Raw genomic sequence first — 25,712 nt, 5'->3', positions numbered from 1 at the left:
AAAGATTCAGTCGCTAATTTCCTCTTTTTTTTTTTTTTGTCTTTTTGTTTTGGTAGTGCTTGCTTATATTAATAAAATATGTCTTAAACAAAGTTGCTAAAAAAGTAAACCAAAAACAATATACTCTCCTTGTTTATCTTTTATTTTTTATTCAATTTGATCAAAACAAGACACATTTTATTATAATAATGCTAGAGTTACGAAAATACTACCAAATAATATGACAATATTTAATTGGTTTATTTTTTTATATTCATTCATCTATACGTAGGTTATATTGATATTTCACGAATAATAAATGAATACATATCATTTCAAATTTTTTTTTGATAAACAGTTGGTTGCATGCAGCACAACTGATTTTATAAGAATAAACAAGCAATTTCAATATTATCTATTCAATTTTGCCAAATTCTAATAAATAAAAAAAAGGTTTAAAAGGGAGAAAATTGATTTATGTCAAAGTTTAGGGAGGACATTGCAATGAAAAAAGTTTTGGAAGTAAATTGAAAGTTTATTGAAAGTTTAAGATGGTTTTATGTATTTTTACCTTATTTCTTTATATAGAATATATGATAATTTATATATATTAGAAGTGTAATGATTCAAACTGAGATAATTGTTTGAGAAAATAGTAATTTTATTATTCTGGAGCATATGTATGGTTTTTTTAAAAAGGTAAACATTAAATATAATCGATGTTCTTCGTACTGGTAAGTGGTAGCTACTAGCTATAGCAAACTTTGCAACAAACTCCAAAGATTGTGGCTTTCAATTCGCCTTAGCTACCAATAGCAAACTTTGCAACAAACTCCAAAGATTGTGGCTTTCAATTCGCCTTTAGCCCATCTTCAATGAACACTATATATATACATATATATATATATATACATATATATATATATATATATATATATATATATTAAAAAAAAAAAAAACACTATCATATGAAAAGGTATTATTATATTTTAATAATGACAATTATATATTTAAATTTGTTAAAAAATGTAACACATTTAACAATATCATTTCAAATGTCATACATAATGTCGAAGATGAAGACATTAATTTTGTACCATGGTATTTCTTTTTTCTCTTACTACATGCATGTTAAGAGCTGGTCCCAATTTCAGCATATAAGTTTAACGTGTGTGTATATATATATATATATATATATTTGTTAATGTAGACATTAGTATATGCATTTTAGTACATGTTTTCATTTCAATGTCATTTTTAATATAAAAAGAAAATTTTCCTTTTCAATTAAAAAAAGAAAAGAAAAGAAAAGAAAAGCTTGACCCATAATGACTTGCACCTTGGCCTTTATGTTTTGTTCCCCGTTAAGTTCTTTCTTTTTCGAAAGTAGATTTTGACACTGGCACCTTTTGCGTTTGTGGAAAAAACCCAAATGGCCCTTACTTAATTTATGTCCAAAACATATATTCTTCATTTTCTTATTTATATCCATCATCCTTCTTCATACATTTTTTCTGCGTCGGGCATTTGTTTACCAATCCCAGGTATGTGCTAGAGTGAATTTCTGAAAATGGTCCTCTATTCAGTGGCACAATTTTTTTACTTTCTCATTTTATTGAGGTTTTATGTAAAATAAGGTCCTCTTTTAAGTAGCTTAATTTTAGCATGCTTGATCTGTAAATTCATATATCGAGTTTGTTTCTTCCTTGAATTGACTATATTTGAAAGAGTTCACAGACATGGGAATTATAAGTTAATTGATCCCTAGAATCTAGATCATCACCATATTTTTAGTTCTATTTTTAGCTGAAGTTGTCATCTTTATATTTATTAATTTCTTATGATTTATGTGTCTTTACTACGTAAATTTGTGCCTGTTTTGTGGAGGGCCCCAAAAAGAAATGCTGGTTCTTATTTCTTTTCAATATTTTACAACATTTATTGAAGAAATAAGTGATTTACAACATTTATTGGAGAAATAATTGATTTTCCTCTGGCACCTATGTGGTAGTTTAGTTATTTTTGATCTGAAGTTGAAACTTCATTGGTATGTATTTTGATTGATTTATCAATTGGCAACAACAAAATGGTTTACTCCAAGTGCTTTTTTTTTTTTTTTTTTCATTTTTTTTCTGCTTTCCTTTATTTATTAAATTTCGTAGACCTTGTAATGGACTTTTTAACTTAGCAATCAGCATTGTTTTCCTCCATTGAAAATGTTTTAATTGGACATAACCTTTATAAATTCATTATTTTTATTATTTGCTACTGGCACTGCTCTGTTAGCTCTCTTTGAAGGTGCACAATTATATAATAGTTGGTTGAAAACTGCTGAATAGTACTGGCAAAAATATGATTATTGAAGAGTTCAATTGTCCTGACCTGGCCAAAATACAAGACAACTTGAATAGAAATTATATGTTGTTATCTAGTCAAAACCACTTTATTTTATTTACTTATTTATTTATTTATTTATGGTGGATTTCTTAGTTTTTTTTACTCTTGATAGTTTTCCCATTCTCATATATCTATTTTTTGTTCTGTCTATCTGCAATTAAGGTGTGAAATATTTTGTTGCTGATTCTGTGATAATTATTTACAATTCTCTCAAGCTTATTAATCTTCCACTTCGTCCTTAAATAGCCGTTGCTGCAAATTTATATTGTAATAGTTTGTTTGATGCTCTTTTCATTTTTGCAAACATCTGTAAGTTTAAAAGCTAGCTTAATTAATTATATTGAAATTGATTTTTTTTTTTTTTTTGAGTGTTGCCTGTTGCTTGGTAAGTTTTATTAAGAGAGAAGGCACAAAAATATTTGATTCATATTCTGTTTAGTTCCTAGCCATGTGTAGTTCATATTAGGGCCTAATTGGCCTAATTATAAGTTAATTGCTCCCTAGAATCTACATCATCACCATTTTTTAGTATTTTTAGCTGAAGTTATCATCTTTATATTTATTAATTTCTTATGATTTATGTATTTTTACTATGTAAATTTGTTATGTGTCTTTACTATGCAAATTTGCCTGTTTTCTGGAACGACCCCAAAGGAAATGCTTCTTTCTTTTTTCTTTTTTCTTATATATATATATATATATATATATTTTTTTTTTTTTACGACGTTTATTGTATTTTGATTGATTTATCAATTGGCAACAACAAAATAGTTCAGTCCAAGTGCTTCTTTTTTCCTGCTTTCTTTTATTTGTTAAATTTCGTAGACCTTATAATGAACTTTAACTCAGCAATCAGCATTGTTTTCCTCTTATGAGAATGTAATTATCTGCAATTATGACACTGAATCACATCTAACAAAAGTGTGGAAATCCAATGTTTTAATTATACATAACCTTTATTTTTGACAGTGCCAGCTGCTATCTAAGCTGATCAAAGCAAAAAGGAAAACGGATTCGAGTTTCATACTTCCAAGCTTTCATACAATCCATGGCTAATAAACAAGTGGATGATATGATTAGCTTGGTAGTCTTGGTGGACAAGGAGAAAAAAAAGGTCATTTTTGCCGAGTCTGATGATAATTTGGTTGATACTCTCTTTAGTTTTTTGACAATTCCATTGGGAACAATTATCAGGCTTTCCTCTGACAAATCAGCAGTGGAGATAGGTTGCATGAACAACTTATACAAAAGCGTTGAGAATATTGAGGATAAGCATTTCCATTCTAGAGCATTCAAGCAGATGTTGCTAAGTCCCCGCAATAATGCCGAATCTCATTGCAGTAAGTTGAAGCTGAAAATAGATCATCAGATTACTAGGTACTTTGGCTGCTGGAACGGCGCAACTTGTTCCGGGCTATTAAGTCATTACAAAGACTGTCTTTGTAGATGTGGAAGATCCTTGAATGTTGCAGTATCTATGCAACAAGAAGAGTCGAAAACGCCTTCTTTTAGTGATAAAGATGGAGGTGTATTTGTCAAAGGGTTGAGCAGATTCATAATCAGTGATGATTTACAAGTGATGCCCCTGACCACTGCAGCAAGCTTCTCCTTGTTTTCCAAGCTTGGAATCATGGATGGGAGTGGTATTGAGAAGAACATATTCAATCTAGGGGTTGGTGAGGTACATCAAAATTTTAATTTTTTAAATGTCAAAGATTGTGTTTTTACATCTCTAAGTTACTCAGTTGCTTGTCACCTCATCATGTCCTATTTCAGGTTTTGAATTTGCTAGTGCGCTCATTAGTATCAAAAACACCATTGACAGAAACTCTTCTCAAGCATAAACCACCAACCGAGTTAAACGCAGGAAATTTTGATCAAGGAAAACCTGTTGAACACAAAATGGAAGACGAGAAGAATATTCGAGATGGAAAGATTACTATCAAGCTTATGGTGAGCAAATCTAAAAAGAAAGTTTGTTATGCAGAAGCAAAGAAAGACTTTGTTAATTTGCTCTTCAGTTTCCTAACCATTCCACTTGGGCATTTTATGAAACAAAAATGTAGCACTTCTTTGAATGGATGCATAGATCACTTGTACAAGAGTGTACAAGATCTTGATGAGCAATTCTTGAAGTCCAATTACCATAAGGAAATGCTAGTCAGTCCCAAGCTTGCTTCTGGTATTGGTTATGAGAATGATTTACTAGAAATTGAGGAAGCCTCACATCCTACATATTTCTTTGATGACGGAACCCATACCTATCATTCATATTTAACCAGTGATAAAAGTCTTATTCCTTCTGGTAATGATACAAATATAACCGAACTGAAAGTTGTGGATCCAAAATCTCATAACAATGATGGTGGAGGATTTATAACAGCACAGGCAAGTTTCACAGTGACAGATAGTCTGATAATAAGACCTATATCTCCAATCTTAGGCCTCTCCATTATCAATGACTTGAAGGTACCTTTTAATGACATTGAGGAGCAAACTGTGCTTGTGGGCAAGGAGGAGGTAAGCTTAAAGCTTTTCGTATACGTACAACTACTAATCTTCTTAACTCTTTTTTAAAAGTTAACTACATTGTTCCACTCCTTAACCGTACAACTTTTTGCACTTTGCCCCACAAACTATATAAAAAACCCCCATATTGCCTTCCCGAACTATTATATTTTTGTCAATTTAATTAGTCCAATCATTCAATTTTCTATAATAAATTTGGCAATATTAGCCTTACTTTAAAAGACGGATAGAACATTTTCTAAACAGACTTACACCAGTTGTGTATGTTTAATTTTGTCAAATTCACATGATTGGGTTTAACTAACAATAAAGTAATACTTCACAGGGAAGTGTAAAGGATTTTGTAATATATTGGGCAAAATGTAGAAACTAGTATGGTAAAATATAGTTATCCCCATGTGTAATTTCCATTTTCAAGTTAAAATCTTTACTACGAAAATATACAAAGACATCAAGCCAAATCCTTTTCCTACTTGTCATGATTGATGTTATTGTATTAACCCAGAAGCTAATTACCTTGTTAAGCAGCCTCTTTTCCTACTTTTAATTGCCCCCAGTGTGTGTTTGATACACATTTTTTAGACCTTCAAGTTATGCTTAATATAGTCATTTAAAAGTGTTTTGCACTGCAGGCTTTGAGTCTTTTACAGACTAGTTTTGAGTCGGAATCTGCTCTGACCAATGCCTTCATCAGGGATCCAAAGCAATGCAAATGAAGAAACCAAGGATAGCATGTATCAGAAGATAGAAAAGAAAGAGGATGCATTTTGTTTTCAACTATATATGCATATATATAATACATATGTCAAAGCATATATATATATATATATACACATAACTCTGTGTGTGTGAACATTTTCATATAATGTAATATCTGCTCAGAGGGTGATGGACGAGAGCACAGGAAGTGAGGAAGTGAATATAAACAATTTTATTATTATTATTATTTTTTAATGCAGTGAACATGATTAATTTGACTGAATTCATTAGAGTAAATTGCATAATTGGACTAAAAAAGTGATACAAAAGCAGTAGTAATTTGAAGGGCAACGTGTGAACAAATTTATAAAAGTGAAAAATATATCATATTTTAGAAGGTAAATTGATATTAACACTTGACTTTATAAAGCAAACAATAACATTCATCAACATTTTCAGTCGATACTTTTAAAAAATATATATATTATTGAAGTCAGAATTATTCATAAAAAAAAAAATATATCGTAAGTTACATTATAGTCTAATAATGGAGAATATAATGATTCATATGGGTTATTATGAACCCAAAAAAAAAAAAAAAAGTAATAAAAATAAAAATATACGTAGTAAACAAGGGTTCCAGCTAGCTAATATTTGCGAGGGTCACAATTTCGATGGCTTGCATTTATAGTGTTTTCCCTTTTCCAATAACTTTATTAATCATAAACTAATTTGTTGATGAATATCAATCATAAACTAATTCCCAAGTACATTGAAGGTCTTGGTAAATAAAGAAACATTTTTCATTACATAAAAAAATATAAACGACCTTTTCGCATGCACGATCTATGCAAGAATCTAACTAATTTAATAGCCCTTTTAACTCTACCTTTTATTTAAACCCCATTTGCTGACCCTCTCTGTTATGTGGGATTATAACAAAATTCTTCAAAAGCGTCTATATTAATTCAGGCATGACGGTTTTGCAGTACTAGCTTATCGTTTTGCTCCAGGAGTGTTTGAATGTTGTTTTGTGAGAAATTTGCTTGATTAATTTACAAATTCATGATTTTTTTTAATTGGTATCGGTGCTTCTCTGTCAGCTCTCTCTCTACGTACAAATTTTATAATAGTTGGTTGAAAATTGTTTGAATACTGGGAAAAACATGAGTAATTGAAGAGTTCAATTGCCCTGACCTGGCCAAAATACAGGACAACTTGAATAAAAATATCGACTAAAAATGTTGTCATCCAGTCAAAACCATTTTATTTTGTTTTATTTATTTGTTTTAGGTGGATTTCATTAGCTTTTTACTCCGGATAGTTTTCCCATTCACAGATGTTTAGGCCTGTTTCGCCATCTTTTTCAAAACAATTTTCCATTTTATAAATCAGAGAAAAGTTTCTAAAATAAAAAATTATTGTAAAATAATTATATATTTGTTTTTTTTTTTTAAATAATTCTAGAAAATAAATTAAAAAAAAAAATGTTTCCACTGTTTTGAAACCATCTGTTTTCACCTTCGCCGCTCACATCCGCTCCTTCACCGCTCTTCGAAACTTTTCACTGCTCTTCGAACAGATCTCGAATAGCCATTCCTTCGACAAGTTTCGAACAGATCTCGGCTCTTGGAGTTCACTGATCTAGGTTTTTCTTCTCTTCTCAAATCTTTCAACGTCAACCTCTATAGGCTGTTATTCCTGTTTCTGCTAATGTTTTTTTTCTGCATATCCCCTGTATTTTCTCTTATTTCCCTTGAAGGCTACCTGTATTTTTATTCTCTGGTTTTGGGTTATATAGCTTTTCTTTCTTGCCAAACATGTCCTTTTGCTTGTATATATCTCAAGGGATTTTGATTTTGGTTGCTTTTGTTAATGTGGGTTTTGTAAGGTAAGGAAGATGCAGATCAGATAAGGGAAGCTTGCATCATGCGATGTGTTTCCAACAAAGGGTCTTTCTGATAGTATAATCCCTCACATCCTTAGCCTGTAAGTTTAATCCCTCTCTCTCTCTCTCTCTCTCTCTCTCTCTCTCTCAATGTGTTTGTATTTATGTTTAGGAGAACAACTTAGAGAATGAGCAAAAACACCCTGTTTTGATTTTGGCTTTTTGTTTGTGCTTTTCACTGGTAATATTGTCCGAAATATCACTTAGGAATAGAAGAATCAGCCAAGAGTTTTGAGGTATTTTGCGGTATTGGTGAGCCAGGGAATCTAGTTGCTGCAATCAATAAATTTTCTATAACAGAATGTGGGGTTTTGCTTTCCAATTTCCAGAAATTGCCAATACATCCTTGGCAGTGAGAGAGAAGGCAATTGCCACTTTATTGAGCCATCCTAGCCCTTATATCAAGAGATCTGGATCCTCTTTTTGTGTTACCTCTATCACAGAAATTTTGGTAGCTATTTGGCTTAGAAAGATGAGCTTTGCACTTCTGCAAACTTTCTTCTATTCTCTTTATATTTTCGCCTATTTGGGTTCCAAGTTATTTTTGCTAAATAGTTTGGGATACTGTTCCTAAATGAGACCAATTTTGAAGGACGATAGCAATTTCTATGGTAAAAGTTAGGAAAGAACCTGTGAACTCGCTGAAAATAAATAGCCACTATGAAAACCATGCTGTACTTCACTATTGAGTTTTGTTGTTCTCTCCGGCATTGTCATTCTGTTACTCTGTATAGTTACATTTTTATAAAATGGAATCTTTCAACTTATGTTTACTCCTTGCATATCTGGTAACTGATTCTGACAATTATATCTATGAGCTTTCACACACTGATAGGGATGTGTTCTCTAGTTGACGATTCACACTGTATTTTTTACTAAATTTCTATATAATTCTATAGTACTCCACAATGGCCTCCAGGTTGGTGATCCTCTCGAAAAGGCTGCACTGAAAGGAATAGACTGGACATATAAATCTGATGATAAAGCCATGCCAAGGAGGTAAGATGGACTTTTTATTCTTTTTCTTTTTTTTTTGTGTCACTAATTCAGATATTAATAGTCTTAATTTGAATCTTGCCTGTGCTTAATTATATGGACGGGTATTTGCTTCTTAACTGACTCTTTTGTTCATCACTTTCCCTTTTTGGGTTCATAATTTTGTTAGGTGCTGGTGGTTCTTGGTCATAGGGAGACCCTTTCATGACTTGATTTCCTGGTCTATTGTTTATCAAATATCATGTTTCATGAAATCAAAGAAACTTCAATGCTAAAATGCAATGAGTATAGTATACATATTTTTTCACCAAAAAAATTGCAAAGCATATTTAGAACTGAGATACTAAAAGTAAGGTGAGGTATTAATGCTAAATTCTGACTATTTATTCTTTCAGCACTTCATTAGATTAGATTGAAAAAACAGAATATTTGATCAAAGGCTGACAGTGATGTTGAGCTTCATTTATATGATTATGGAAGATTTTTGGTATGCTGATTTTGTTTCTATTGTCACCACAGGGGAGGAGGCAATGCTGTTCAGATTATTCAGAGACACCACTTCGCTTCCCATCTGAAAAGAATGGCAGTTGTTGTTGGCATTGAGGAGGAATTTTTTGCTCTGTTGCAACCAAATTCTGTAAGTTAAAAAAAGTTAGAGAGTCTTTCATCAGATAGATACACCGATCAATATATATCTTTTGGTAGTGATTGAACTCTGCAGCTGTAGTTTTTCTTGTATGTTTAATTGTGAATGCTGCATCTTAAATGTCTAAGCTTGTTTGGACTTAGCTCTTGCTTTAGTTAAAGAGGCTTATAAACGACATTCTACCAATGCTAAATTAGGAAAAGGATTTGTTCTTATCATTTTACTGGTTCTGTCATTGTTTTTTTTTTTTTTTTTTTTTTTTTTTTTTTTTATAATTTTTTTTTTTAGTATGCTAAAATTCTTGCACACTTTGAATAATTTAGCATCATTCTAACTTTACAGTCCATACACTTATGGTGAAGCTTTTAAATTCCTAGAAATGTTTATGATGATTGCTTCAATTCTGTTGTTTATTTTTTCTAGAAATATATATATATATATATACATTATAATATCAATGAATCAATAATAATAGAAAAAAAAGTTCAACAGAAAAAAGAATGTTATATTATATTTTAATATATATTTTATATTATATATATAGATATATGTATATAATTCATTAATATGTGAATGAATTAATATTATGTGTATATATATATATATATATAAATATTTTATAGCTATATATATTATATGCAAGGTTCTTTGTATGAAAAAAAAAAAAAAAAAAAAAACGAAAACTGTTTAAAAAAATTTTGAAAACTATTTAACCAAACATGTTTTCTGTTTTTTGGTGTTGAAAACTGTTTTCAAACAGCAATGGGCAAACGCTCATTATTTTCGTTAAGCAAGGAAAAAGAATTTTCTATTTTCATTTCTGAAAACAATGTCTTGAAAACAAAAAACAGAAAACATGGCCAAACTGGACCTTAACTTATGTTTTGCCTATCTGCGACTATAAGGTGTGCAATATTGTTGCTGATTCTGTGATAAATATTTACAATTCTCTCAAGCTTATTAATCTTCCTCTTCGAACTTTAAATAGCCGTTGCTGCAAATTTCTCTTGTAATAGTTTTTTTGATGCTCTTTTCATTTTTACAAATATCTATGAGTCTAAAAGCTAGCGTAATTAATTATATTGAAATTGATCTTTTTTTTTTTAATGTTGTCAGTTGCTTGGTGAGTTTTATTAAGAGAATGTTGTCAGTTGTTTGGTGAGTTTTATTAAGAGAATGTTGTCAGTTGTTTGGTGAGTTTAATTAAGAGAAAAGGGACACCATTCAAATTCTATTTAGTTCCTAGCCATGTCTATTAGATTAGAGGCTATGGTGGACAAGCATAAGAACAAAGTTGTTTTTGTTGAATCAGATAATGATTTTGTTGAAGTCCTCTTTGGTTTCTTGACAATTCCCATGGTAACAATTACAAGGCTTTCTTGCTCTAAATAAAAAACAGTGGGAACAAGTTGCTTGTACAATATGTGTGAAAGTGTTAAGAACATTGATGTCCAGCTTTTCCGGACCAAAGAATCTGAAGAAATATTTTAAAATAGAGAATGTTTTAAAATAAAATGAAACTTTTTGGTGAAACCCTTTTTAAGCATAAGCCAGCACCTCTTGTTTGTCAAGGAAGTAGTTTTATATCTCTAATAGTAGTAAAGCAAGAGAGTGAGACTAATATAAATCAAGATCAAGGAAATAATATTACTGCAAAGCTTATGGTAAGCAAATCCAACAAGATTGTTTGTTATGCAGAAGCAAAGGACAACTTTGTAAATTTACATTGAGTTCTCTTGATGTTCCAATTGGTCATATATTGAAACAAAGATTGTTTGATTAGGTCTTTGAAAGGATGCATAGATCATTTGTACAAGATTGTTGTGGAACTTGATGATGAACAATGCTTGAAGTTGAAATGCCAAGAGATAACGCTTCAGTATTTTCTCCAGTCCCATGCTCTTGCACCAGGTTTTGGCTATCAAAATGGTCTTATAGGTATTGAGGTAGCCTCTCATCCACTACATTTATGCGAGTTCGGTTGGAGATGGTCGTCTTTCATTGTACAATGCGCTGAATGTCTCTGTTGAAAATTTGCATCCAAAGCTCCAGTACTCAGTTGTGTCATGGATCTCAAATATAGCACTAGCAGGGATGGGTTTCTAAAAGGACATGCAATGTTCAAAGTGACAAATAGTTTGATATCACAAGATCTATATCGTCAGTCTTTGTCATTTCCATCCTCAATGAGTTGAAGGTATCGTCAAGTGATATTTAGGTGAAAATTGTGCATGTTGGCAAGCAAGAGGTACACAAGCTATCATATTATAAGTATTAAAAACTAGTTAATTTGAATCTCTTGGATAATGAATAACATTTTCAATCATTTTTTGTTAGACAAGTGAGTTTATACTTTGATACTTCTACAAGGAGAGAGAGGGGAAAAATTGTCCAACCGCCATTGACCATTTTTCGGCCACCACACAGTCACACCCGCCGAAGCACCATGATCCACACCTCAAAATCGGCTGGCCACCCTAAATGCACGGTTAGATTGCCGGTGATGGTGCCATTTCCTTTCATTGGCGATTTCTCCCGAATTAGCTATCTATTTTTGACACCGCCCCTCCCATTGTGTCTCTCATCCTCTGATATACCTTCCCAACAAAAATCACGGCCAATGGTTATTGGACGCGTCGCCAGCAGTGCTGTTTTCCGGTAACCACGACTAATTACTGTAAAACACCATTCCAATGAGTTTTCGATAACCCCGTCTACGTTTTCCCACTAATTTGATCTCCTTGAACCTAAATTTAAGGTTATTTTCCCCCAATTCTTAACAGATTGAGAGATTTGAGAACATTAATTTCGATACCTTTTTGGTGAGATTTCAGCCCCCACAAGTTCGATCTCTGCGAGATAAGAAACTTAATCCATAATCCTTGCTTCATAAGCTTCATTTCGGTATGTAATTTGTAAATTTTGAACAACACCATATGTAATATATCCGATTAAAATATTAGTTTAATCAGTTTTATATAACATTGATATTTTAGGTGCATGTGTGAGTTATGGGACCGATCTCGTGGAGGATCTTAATTGATTCACGTGCTTGAGGTGAGTGATCCATCTTCAAATCTATTTTTGGGTTGTTAAATTACGAATGTTTGTGTTAATTAGATATTTGAAAAAAAATATATTTTATGTGTTGAATAGTTTGTAAAAATTCTAATTTGATTTATGATCCAAATTGGGGTAAAATAAAAATATTTGTTGCATAAAAATTACAATTTGATTTTAAGAAATTATGATTTAAAGTCGTATTAAATTATTGTTGAGTAAAATGCTGAATTTATGATGCATACATCATGTGTTTGTATTATTTTAATTATATATGAATTTTATGTGTTTTTAATATTATTTTTGGTATAGATTAACTTCAAGGATTTGAAGAAAAATATTTGATTAAAATTATTATGCTCCAAAATTATATTTATGCAATTAAATAGTTGTGGAATTTGTTTTCTGGCATTGAAAATTTTATATTTACGCTGATGAATTTATGATGATGGATTAAAAGTAAAAATAGAAATTTTATGGGTTTAATAATAAATTAAACCTGTTGATTTAAAAAAATTGGTATTTGCGAGATATCAGATTTGATAGTTTTTAAATGCACCATACAATATTGGTATTCTGTACTGTATATGTAATTAGCGTGCAAGTTTAAAGGATCTTTCTGAGGGAGCTATGAGTTTGAGGATAGGCAGGTATAAGGTAGAGTAAGGATTAGTCACCCTCGCCATGGCCAGGATGATTGTTGATAGTATCGGCGCTGGTGGAACGCCAAGGCGATCGGATGTAGCTTCTCTCTTTAACTTCTCTGTCTTGGGGCGTTGGGTACTGCCTGGCACCACTTGTATATAATGTGGTGCGTCAGGATATTTTTGGATAGGATTTCAAAACAAAATGATTTGAAATGTATTTAATTCTAAAAATTGATTTAATCATGTTTTTAGCATTTATTTAAATTAATTTGTTATTTTAATAAAAAAAATGTATCATGAATTTTATTGTATTTTAATTGCTATTTAAATTGAGGATCTCAATTTAATTTAAATATTTCCTTTATTATTATTATTTCATTAATTTAATTATTCAAAACTTTGAAAAAATATGTATGGAGATTAATTTTGTTTTTATTCCAAATTCCTCTAATATAAATTTTAATTGTGGTATTATTTTATGATATTTTATTTACAATTTAATAGTTGTTATGATGATAGATATGTTTGACAATTATGATGAATGCGATCTGCCATTTACATATTTTTAGAGTAAGCATTTTAAATAATTAGATAATTTTGTTTTGGTGAACAAAAATAGAGAATACTTTAAAATAAAATGAAACCTTCGTTTCAGTAAGAATGATAATTCTTTGTGTAATAAACTAGTGCATGTGCTAGCATAACACTTTTGCCAACTTTTATTTATTTATTTAATTTTTTTTTTCAGCTTTTTTGGGGAAACTCTTTCACAAGGCAACTATTTTTATTGGTAGCATAAAGATTTTTTAAACAATGTAAATTCTTGTCAATGTTTTGGATGTCAATCAATAAACTTGTAAAATGTTTTAAATATTTGTTTTACCGCATTTCTATGGTTCCTCACAGTATTTTATTTCAACATTTATTTTTTTTTGGTTAACTATTATGCATGTCTATCTAAGTTTCATTTCAACAAAATAAAAAAGTAATCTGAAATTACAGGATATAGGCTGAGTTTTTATTTTATTTTATTTGTTATTTTTATCAATTCTTGAGTGTGTTAGTCTTAGTACCCTTCCATTTTCTTTTTTTGGGAAAATTACTTAATGCCATTTGAGCTTTCACTCAAGTTTCAATTTGCTCTCCAAACATTTTTTATAGCAATGTCCCCTCTTAAATTTGACATGATCCAATTCTGCTCCTTTTTTAAATTTTCTTGTTAGAATTTGACAAAATTGATTGGCTAATATTAAAATTGCTTGCTTATATTAATAAAATATGTCTTAAACAAAACTTTTTAAAATAAAGTTTCTAAAAAAGTAGACCAAAAACAATATACTCTCCTTATTTATCTTTTATTTTTTATTAAATTTGATCAAAATAAGACATTTTTTATCATAATAATGTTAGAGTTACGAAAATACTATTAAATAATATGACAGTATTTAATTTGTTTGTTTTTTATGTTCACTTATATATACTATGTTGTATTGATATTTCACCAATAATAAATGAACGCATATCATTTAATAAATATTTTTGGTAAACAATTTATTACATGCAGCATTATAGATTTTATTAAAATAAACAAGCAATTTCAATATTATCTAATCAATTCTGCAAAATTCTAATAAAAAGAAAGTTTAAAAGGGGGAAACTTGATATTATGTCAAAGTTTAGGGAGGAAATTGCAATGAAAAAAGTTTTGGAAGCAAATTGAAACTTTATTGAAAGTTTAGGATGGTTTTATGTATTTTTTCCTTATTTCTCTATATAGAATACATGGTAATTTATATATATTAGAGGTGTAATAATTCATACTGAGATAGTTGTTTGAGAAAATAGTGATTTTATTATTCTAGAGCATATGTGATGGTTTTATTAAAAAGGTAAAAATCAAATAACATCGATGTTCTTCATACTGGTAGGTGGTAGCTACTAGCTACAGCAAACTTTGTAACAAACTCTAAAATGTTGTGGCTTCCTATATATATATATATATATATATATAAAGAACACCATCATATGAAAAGTTATTATCATATTTAGTATTGACAATTATATATTTAATTTTGTTCAAAAATATAACATATTTAACAATATCCTTTCAAATGTCATGAATAATATTGAAGATGAAGATATTATTTTTGTGTCATGGTATTTTTTTTTTCTCTTATTACATGCATTTTAAAAGTTGGCGTCAATCTCAGCATATAAGTTTAATGTGTGTATATATATAAATATATTTGTAATGTAGATATTAGTATATGCCTTTTAGTACATGTTTTCATTTCAATTTCTTTCTGAATATAAAAAGAATTTTTTTTTATTATACAAAGAAAAAAGTAAAAAAGAAAAGATTGACCAATATTGACTTGCACCTTTGCTTTATGTTTTCTTCGCGGCCGGTTAAGTTCTTTCTTTTTCCAAAGTAGATGTTGACACTAGCACCTTTGCCTTTATTCAAAAAACCGAATTGGCCCTTACTTAAGTTATGTCCAAAACATATATTCTTCTTTTTCTTATTTATATTCATCACCCTTCATACATTTTTTCTGCGTCAGGCATTTGTTTACCAATCCCAGGCATGTGCTAGAGTGAATTTCTTAAAATGGTCCCCTATTCAGTAGCACAATTTTTTTACTTGCTCATTTTTTTGAGGTTTTATATAAAAACAAGGTCCTCTTTCAAGTAGCTTAGTTTTAGCATGCTTGATTTGTAAATTTATATGTAAGTTTTTTTCTTCCTTGAGTTGACTATATTTGAAAGAGTTCACTGACATGGGCCCTAATGGGCCTTTGAGCAAAGAAAAAATCAACCTTTGAACACACTTTTTTAAATTCAGTCAAACTTTGTTTACTATAACTATTCTATCTTAATTCCGAATTAAACATGCAACTTGTCTATGAACTCATATCAATAAGTCCTCTGCAATCATACAAGGGATAAATTCAGAACTCATACTAATAAAAAGTCAACCCTGTGTCCATACTTAGTCAACTTCGATAAAAAATTCAAGTTTTAAACATTTTCTCTAGTTGGGGCATTACACAAATGGACTAATTTTCCATTTTTGAACGCTTGTCCAAATTCATTTGATCAAATAAATTATAGACCAAAATACCAATATGGAAATGAATTATGATCTATATTTTCATTGACCAAAAAATAAACCTTTCAAAAATGGTAAAATAAAAATTTATAAAATGGTCTAATATTTTTCAATATTTTTAGAAAAATTGTTTTTTTTTAAAAAAAAATTCTTTTAATTCTTGGTCTAATTTTTATTTTGGTATTTTGGTGCAATTAATTTTAATTTTTGGTCTAATAAAATTATATTTAGTAGGCCAAAATTCTAATTTTATTTTAACTTTTATTTTTTTTTATCTAATTTTAGGTCCAAAAATACTTAATTATGATTATGGTTATTTCGATTTAAATAAAAAAAGAATGAATACAATTTTTCAAATAAAAAAACCATAAAAATAAAATGGAAAAATAAGAAATGTATTTTTTTAGTTTTGTTAAAAAATAACTTTATTGTTTTTAAAATTTTGTTTTTGTTTTTTTAATTTTTGGTCTAATTTTTATTTTGGCCTTTTTTTTTTTTTTGGTGTTTGGGCATATAAAATTATTTTTAATTTTTGGTCTAATTTTTATTTTGGTGTTTTTTTTTTGGGTGTTTGGGCATATAAAATTATTTTTAATTTTTGGTCTAATAAATTTATTTTTATTAGATAAAAAATTCCAGTTTTATTTTAATTTTAAATTTTTGGCCTAATTTTAGATTAAAAAAATAGTTAATTAAGATTGTGGGTATTTTAATTTGAATAAAAAGAAATAAATACAATTTTCCAAATAAAAATACATAAATATAAAATGAAAAAAAAAACAAATATGTTTTTTCAATTTTTTAAGAAATATTTTTTATTTTTAAAATGAATTATGATATTAGTATGATGTGATTACCATTGAATTAAATTGTTCTGTCAGATTTTGGATCAATTTGCATCAATTTTGAAACTTTAAAGCCAAAATTACTGAAATTAAAACTCAATGCCAAAATCATGTCAACCCCAAACTTCAGGGCATTAAACTGCAATTTTTCCAATCTTTTATTTATTTTTTTTATTAAATTTGATCAAAACAAAATTTTGTTTAGACATATTTTATTGCAGTAATGCTAGATACCTATATATTTACCAAATAATATAATAATATTCTTCTCAGAAAAATAATAATATAGCAATAGTTTATTGATTTATTTTTTTATTCACTTATTCATTTAAAAAAAATTTACTCATCTATATGTAGGTTATATATATTGCTATTTCATTAATAATATATGAACATATGCCATTCGATAAATGCTTTTGGTAAATAATTTGCTACATGTAGCACTAATAATTTTATTAATATAAACAAGCAATTTCAATTATTTAATCAATTTTTCCTAATTTTAATAAAAAGTTTAAAAGGGAGCAAATTGATATTATGTGAAAGTTTAAGAAGGACATTGCAACAAAAACAATTATGGGGAGCAAAAATTGAAACTTACAATAAAGTTTAGGATGGTTTTATGTATTTTCCCTTATTTCTCTATACAGAAGACATGATAATTTATATATATAATAGATGGAAGGATTCAAATTCACATAATTATTTGAGAGAATAGTAATTTAATTGTTCTACAGCATATCTGATGATTTTTATGAAAAGGTAAAAATAAATAAAATCGATGTTCTTCATAAGTGGATGGCAGCTACTAGCTACTACAAACTTGGCAACAAACTCTACAAATTGTGGCTTCCAATTCGCCGTAGCCATGTTTAATGAACGCTATCATATATATATATATATATATATATATTTTTTTTGAAAAACAAAAACATGAGTACAATATCATTAGAAAAGTTATTATTATCATATTTTAGTATTAATAATTTGACAATTATATGCTTAAATTTGTTTAATAATGTCACATATTCAGTAATATTATTTCAAATGTCAAATATAATGTTGAAGATGAAAACATTATTAGTTTTTGCTATGGTATTTTTATTTTTACTATATGCATTTTAAAAGTTGGTGTCAATTTCAGCATATATATATATATATATATATGGAAATTCTATGGTGAGGACGGTCCGCATGAGAATCGCTGTATTAGTGACAGTTTTTTATAGTATTAACGACGGTTTTTTAGAAAATCGTCACCAATACTATGAAAAACCGTCACCAATACTATGGTCCGCATGAAGACCGTCCGCACCATAGACGGACTGTATATATCTATATATATATATATATATATAAGTTTAAGGTAGATATTACTATATGCATTTTAGTACATGTTTTCATTTCAATTTCCTTTTTTAATAAAAAGAAAATTTTCTTTTTAATAATAATAAAAGAAAAAGCTTGACCAATATTGACTTGTACCTTTGCCTTTATTTTGTTTCTTTTTCAAAAGTGGATGAAAATAAATAAAATTGATGTTCTTCGTACCGTAGGTAGTAGCTACTAGCTCCTGTAAACTTTGCGACAACCTCTAACGATTGTGGCTTCTAATTCGCCCTTAGCCCACCTTTAATTAACACTATCATTTTTTTTATTTTTTTATTTTTTTTTCTGAAAATAAACACTATCATAAAAAAAAGTTATTGTTGTCATATTTTAGTATTCACAATTATATGTTTAAATTTGTTTAAAAATCTAACATATTTGAAAACATCATTTCAAATTTTCGAATGTCAAACACAATATTGAAGATGAAGACTTACTATTTTGTGCCCATGACATTTCTATTTTCTCTTTACTATATGCATTTTAAGAGTTGGTGTCAGTTACTACTTTGTGACATGGTATTTCTATTCTCTCTTTACCGTATGCATTTTAAAAGCTGATGTGAATTCCAGCATATATATATATATATATATATGTTTTACATAGATATTACCATATGCATTTTAATGCATGTTTTCATTTCAATTTATTTTTTAATAAATTAAAAAAGAAAAAAACTTGACCAATATTGACTTGCACCTTTGCCTTTATGTTCTTTCTTCCCGCTTAAGCTCTTTCTTTTTCAAAAGTAGTTGTCGACGCTTGCACCTTTGCCATTATGCAAAAAACCCAAATCGGCCTTGCTTAATTTATGTCCAAAGCATATATTCTTCTTTAATTTTCTTATTTATATTCATCATCCTTCATACATTTTTTATGTGTCAGGCGACCGTTTACCAATCCCAGGTATGTGCTAAAAGCAATTGTTTACCGTTAATTATTTAATTATTTATTTTTACTTTATCTCATTTTACTGAGGTTTTATGAAAAACAAGGTCCTCTTTTCAGTAACTTAGTTTAGTATGCTTGATTTTGTAAATTTATATGGAGTTTGTTTCTTCCTTGAATTGGCTATATTTGAAAGAGTTCACGGACATGGGGCCTAATTGTAAGTTAATTGCTTCCTAGAATCTAGATCATCACCATATTTTTAGTTTTATTTTTAGCTGCAGTTGTCATCTTTATATTTATTAATTTCTTATGATTTATGTGGCTTTACCATGTAAATTTGTGCCTATTTCTGGAGCTACCAAAAAGAAATGGTGCTTCTTTTTTCCTTTTAATATTTTACAACATTTATTGAAGAAATACGCGATTTTCCTCTGGCTACCTTATAGTAATTTATTTGATTTTTATCTGAAGTTGAAACTTCATTGGTATGTATATTGATTGATTTATCAATTGGCAACAACAATATAGTTTACTCCAAGTGCTTTTCTTTAATTTATTTTCTTTTCTTTTTTTTTTTCTTTTTTTTTCTGCTTTCCTTTATATTTTGTAGACATTATAATGGACTTTAACTCAGCAATCAGCATTGTTTTCCTCTAATGAGAATGTAATTATCTGCAATTATGACACTGAATCATATCTAACAAAAGTGTGGAAATCCCACGTTTTAATTGGACATGACCTTTGTTTTTGATAGTGCCAGCTGCTATCTGAAGCTGATTAAAGCAAAAAGGAAAAAGGATTCGAGTTTCATACTTTCAAGCTTTCATACAATCCATGGCTAATAAACAAGTGGATAATATTATTAGCTTGGTAGTCTTGGTGGACAAGGAGAAAAAAGGGTCATTTTTGCTGAGTCTGATGATGATTTGGTTGACACTTTCTTTAGTTTTATGACAATTCTTGTGGGAACAATTATCAGGCTTTCCTCTGACAAATCAGCAGCGAAGATAGGTTGCATAAACAACTTATACAAAAGCATTGAGAATATTGACGATAAGCATTTCCATTCTAGAGCATTCAAGCAGATGTTGCAAAGTCCCCGCAATAATGTCGAATCTCATTGCAGTAAGCTAAAGCTGAAAATAGATCAACAGACTACTAGGTACTTTCGCTGCAGCAAAAGCACAACTTGTTCCGTGCTATTGAGTCATTACGAAGGTTGTCTTTGTAGATGTGGAAGACTCATGGATGCAGAAGTATCTATGACAAAAGGAGAGTCGAAAACGCCTTCTTTTAGTGATAAAGATGGAGGTGTATTTGTCAAAGGGATGAGCAGATTCATAATCAGTGATGATGTTAGTAATGCTGAAGTGATTTTGGATAGCAACCAGGTCCAAGAACAGATGGGTAAGTGGGCTAGAATTGAGGCCCAAGGGGAAAAGACCCAAGTCAAGGCTAAAGATGAAATTAAGAGAACAGGGGGTCGTTTTGAAGCTGATATCAAAGAGGCAGCTGTTGAAAACGGGAAGAAGCTTTCTGGAGAGGCAGGCACGCTTTGGAATGCTAGGAAACGTGTGAAACCACGCTGGCTCAACGATTTTGTGATGCCAGGGCAGAGTTGAGATTTTTGCGGAAAGTCTTGGTTCATAACCGTTTTTTGTTATCTGATTTTTGTTATTTTGCTATTATTTGTAAATTTGAATATTTGAAAAATTGTGTGAGGTGGAACTATATAGTCTGAGGCAGCATTCTGTAAAGATGTTGTTGAATGAAGAAAAACCTTTAGAGGGGAGTTGGGCACTGACTCGAAGAGTGCGAATTTCTATCTTTTTGTGTCAGATGATCTACAAGTGATGTCCATGTCCACTGCAGCAAGCTTATATTTGGTTTCCAAGCTTGGAATTATGGATTGGAATGGCATTGAGAAGAACATTTTCACTTTAGGAGTTGGTGAGGTACATCAAAATCTTAATTTTTAAAATGTCAATGATTGTGTTTTTCCATCTCTACGTTACTCAGTTTTTCTCACCTCGTCATGTTCTCTTTTAGGTTCTGAATTTGCTCGTGTGCTCATTAGTATGTAAAACACCATTGACAGAAACTCTTCTGAAGCATAAACCAGCGACCGTGTTAGACACAGGAAATTTTGTTCAAGGAAAACCTGTTGAGTACCAAATGGAAGACAAGAAGAATATTAGAAATGGAAAGATCTCTATCAAGCTTATGGTGAGCAAATCTAAGAAGAAAGTTTGTTATGCAGAAGCAAAGAAAGACTTTGTTAATTTGCTCCTTAGTTTCCTAACCATTCCACTTGGGCATTTTTTGAAACAAAAATGCAGCAGTTCTTTGAATGGATGCATAGATCACTTGTATAAGAGTGTTCAAGATCTTGATGAGCAACGCTTGAAGTCCAATTACCACAAAGAAATGCTGGTCAGTCCCAAGCTTGCCTCTGGTATTGGTTATGAGAATGATTTATTAGGTATTGAGGAAGCCTCACCTCCTCCATATTACCATGCGCAATATTAGCTTTACTTTAAAAGTAGAATAGAACATTTTCTAAACAGACTTACATGAGTTGTGTATGTTTAATTTTATCAAATTCATCTTTCAAAATGCATGATAATTTTATCAACATTTTTCAAAATGCATGATTGGATCCAACTGACAATAAAGTATTAGTTCACTGGGCAGTGTGAACGATTTTATAGTATAGTGGGCAAAATGTAGAAAGTAGTACTGTTGAGGGGGTAAAATATAGTTATCCCCATGTGTAATTTCCATTTTTCAAGTTAAAAAGTTTTCTACGAAAGTATATACAAAGACATTAATACAAATCCTTTTCCTACTTGTCATGATTGATGTTATCGTATCAACCCAGAAGCTAATTACCCTGTTAAGCAGCCTCTTTTTCTACTTTTAATCGCCCCCTCAATGTGTGTTTGATACACATTTATTAAACCTTCAATTTATGTTTAATATAGTCATTTAAAGTGTTTTGTATCGCAGGCTTTGAGTCTTTTACAGACTTGTCTTGCATCGGAATCTGCTCTGACCAAAGCCTTCATTAGGAGAAAATCTTCAGTACCACGATGGTACCACATCATACTATGCAACATCAAAACGTTTATTGCTATCTGTTTAATATTTGTCACATGTATTGCCACCTGTTATTTTTTATTTTGAATTTTCTTCTCAAAAATTAAAATTTTAAAAAGGTTTCCTTGCACATTTTAGAAGAACGAGGTTTTATGTTCCGAATTAAAGTTTCTCTTTCATGGTTTCATTTGCCCATTGTTAGCTATGTTTTAGCATTAGTGTTAAATCATCTTGCAAGCCACTCAACCCAGAAAGAGCAGTATAATTTTTGGTTTGGCAAATACGATTCCTCTGCAGCTTGGTTGGCTTCTAAGACAAGTTATTCTTCAGCTTGACTTAGGTGCTCTGTATTCTTCATTTCTCCTTGGGTTTTTTCCAAAGCTATCTCACACTAGCATTCAATTATACAAATGGATGAGTTTATTGGAGGGATAGATGATGGTGAAGGAAGCAGCAATATACACTAAGATGATAATGTCGTTTTGGACTACAATAAAGGCAGAGCTCATATATGTTACTTTTTAATATTTAATTGATATCATTCTTGGGATAATTTGTTTTTCTTTTCTTTCCTGCCATGTGCAATTTATGTAATTAATTCAAATATTAAAAATTTTGTATGAAATATATACATATATATATATATATATATATATATTTATCATTTTTACAGGAAAGATTGATGAATAAGAAATTGATGAGGAATTAAAATTGGAAATTAAGGTCTTTTCCAAAGAAGAAGCTTATAATTTATGCAACATGTATGCTTTAAAGAAAGTGTTAGAGTTGGTGACCCGAATTTTTATTGACCCGACCCAAAAAGTTAGCAGTGCAACCTGTTAGATGAAATTTATTTTGAGGAAAAATTTGGGGCTCTATGGTGGTAGCAAAGGTCGAGGGCCGATACCTTTCCAATTTTAAGGTTTATCCCATCCGTAATATATATATATATATATATATATATATATATATATATATATATATATATATATATATATATATATATATATATATATTATTTTTTTTTAGGATTTTTCGGATGTATTGAGTTTTTGCCTCTCTGTTTGCTCACTTTTTGTACCAATCTTCATCAATAAAAGCTTTGCCTCTCTTTGCCCATGATTTTTTCCCATAAAGGGTTTTCCACGTAAATCTCTGTGTGTTTTGATTTTATTCTTCTATTGCTATTGTTTTTGTTCTATTTTTTGTAACAAGTGGTATTAGAGCTAAGCTCGATTTCGACAATGGCATCTGTGAAGTATGATATTATGCTGTTAGATCGCGCCACTAGATTTGTGTTATGGCAAGTTAAGATGTGGGCTATTCTTGTGCAGATGGATTTGGGATATGCGCTATTAAGGTTTGATAAGATGCCCTCGTCTTGGACTGCAGATGAGAAACAATGGAAGGATCGTAAAGCCCAAACTCAAATTCAACTTCATCTCTCTAATCAAATTCTGCAGGACGTTTTGAAGGAGAAAACTGCCGCTGCATTATGGCTAAAATTGGAGCAATTGTGCATGATGAAAAGTTTGACTAGCAAATTACATCTGAAGCTGTGATTGTATTCTCATCATATGTCTGAAGGTACATCTTTGGCTGATTACTTAATTGTCTTTAAGGAAATTGTTGCTGATTTAGAGGCTATGGAGGTTAAGTATGATGATGAGGATTTAGGGTTGATTTTGCTATGTTCGTTGCCTTTTTCATATTCGACTTTTAGAGATACAATTTTGTATAATCGTGATACTCTTACTTTGGAAGAGGTTTATTATCCTTTGTTCTCTAAGGAAAAGATGAAGCAGCTTGTAGTAGGATCTGAGACTCATGCAGAAGGTCTTATTGTTCGAGGCAGGATGCAAGAGAGGAATTTTTGTGGCAATTGGAGAGGCAAATCAAAATCTAGCAATAAGGAAAAGGTGTGTAGGTACTGCAAGAAGAAGGGGCACATTAAATCAAAGTATTATAAATTGCAGAATAAGAATAAGAGGGCTGCTGCTAATCAAAAGGGAAAACATTCGAACAATTCTTGTCAGGCAAGTGTTGTAGAAGGCAATTATAGTAATGGAGAGCTCTTTTTTGTTTCTAATAATGACTCGAAACCTTGTGATGAGTGGATTCTAGATTCTGGCTGTATGTTTCATATGTGTCCCAATCGGGATTGGTTTTCAACGTTTGAAATTGTATCTAAGGGTGCCGTCTTGATGGGAAATAATGCATCTTGTAAGATCGCAGGTGTTAGAACAGTCAAGATTAAGATGTTTGATGGAGTTGTCAGGACACTGGGGGATGTGAAACTCATCCCAGGTTTGAAAAGGAATCTCATCTCATTGAGTACTCTTGATTTGAAAAGGTACAAGTACACTAGTGAAGGTGGAGTTCATAAGGTTAGCAAAGGTTCTCTTGTTATGATGAAAGGGCAGAGAAAATCTACCAAGTGACATGTCTTGTAGGGCTCTACTATTATAGGTGATGTGGCTATTATTATGTGTTCTTTGTCAGATTCTGATGTCACTAGACTTTGGCATATGCGTCTTGGTCATATGAGTGAGAATGGTATGGCTGAGTTGAGCAAAAGAGGACTTTTTGGAGGTCAGAGTATTAGTAAATTGGACTTTTATGAGCACTGTGTTTTTAGGAAGCAGAAGAGAGTCAGATTCACAAAAGGCATTCACAACACCAACGGGATACTTGATTATATACATTCTGACCTATCGGGACCATCTAGAGTGCTTTCTAAATGAGGTGATAGTTATATGTTGACCATTATTGATGATTTCTCTAGGAGACTTTGGGTGTTCTTTTTGAAACAGAAGAGTGAAGTTTTTTCTATGTTTAAAGATTGGAAGACCATGATAGTGAAGCAAACAGGGAAGCAGATACAACATTTGCACACTGACAATGGCTTGGAGTTTTGTTCTGACGAGTTTAATGTCCTATGCAAGTCAAAAGGAATTATGAGACACCATACGGTTCATAAAACTCCATAACAAAATGGTGTAGCATAGAGGATCAATAGAACTATAATGGAGAAAGTATAACGTATGCTTTCTAATGCTGGTTTACCAAAGTCATTTTGGGCTGAAGCAGCTTCTACAACTTGTTTTCTCATTATTCGGTCTCCTTTAACTTCTATTGACAAAAAGACTCCTCTAGAGGTATGGTTTGGTACTCCTGTTGATTACTTTAATTTGAAGATTTTTGGATGTCCTGCATATGGTCATGTTGATAATGGAAAACTAGAACCCAGATATGTTAAGTGTGTCTTTCTGGATTATAAGTCTGGTGTTAAAGGATATAAATTATGGTGTTTTGAAACTGGTAAGATCATAATTAGCAGAGATGTTGTTTTTAATGAAAATGCTATGCTGTGAGATTTGCCTTCTAGTGACTTTTCTGATACAAGTCAACAGAAATCAAGTACACAGGTGGAGTTTCAGATTAGGTCTGGATCTACATCAGAGCTGACACCTCA

The 25,712-nt window shown here is 30.5% G+C and overlaps 1 protein-coding gene and 1 pseudogene across 2 annotated transcripts; both read left to right on the top strand.

Moving 5' to 3' along the window:
- Positions 1-1,387: 1,387 nt before the first annotated feature.
- LOC107410961 (uncharacterized) lies at positions 1,388-5,863 on the top strand. 2 transcript variants are annotated; one of them, XM_060811753.1, is made up of 4 exons: positions 1,388-1,523; positions 3,346-4,057; positions 4,153-4,896; positions 5,538-5,863. In XM_060811753.1, the coding sequence occupies exons 2-4, from the start codon at positions 3,425-3,427 to the stop codon at positions 5,619-5,621; spliced, it is 1,461 nt and encodes a 486-aa protein (XP_060667736.1). In that variant the 5' UTR covers positions 1,388-1,523; positions 3,346-3,424; the 3' UTR covers positions 5,622-5,863. The 2 variants fall into 2 exon arrangements, with proteins under 2 accessions (XP_060667736.1, XP_060667737.1); XM_060811754.1 differs by lacking the exon at positions 1,388-1,523 and having other exon boundaries at positions 3,352-3,490; positions 3,571-4,057.
- Positions 5,864-6,375: 512 nt separating this feature from the next.
- LOC112491114 (uncharacterized) lies at positions 6,376-22,849 on the top strand (annotated as a pseudogene).
- The last annotated feature ends 2,863 nt before the right edge of the window (positions 22,850-25,712 follow it).

Source organism: Ziziphus jujuba, chromosome 10 (assembly GCF_031755915.1).
Source record: "Ziziphus jujuba cultivar Dongzao chromosome 10, ASM3175591v1".
Classification (NCBI taxonomy): Eukaryota; Viridiplantae; Streptophyta; class Magnoliopsida; order Rosales; family Rhamnaceae; genus Ziziphus; species Ziziphus jujuba.
The sequence above is the reverse complement of the archived record's forward strand: the minus strand, read 5'-3'. Positions and strand labels throughout refer to the sequence as shown.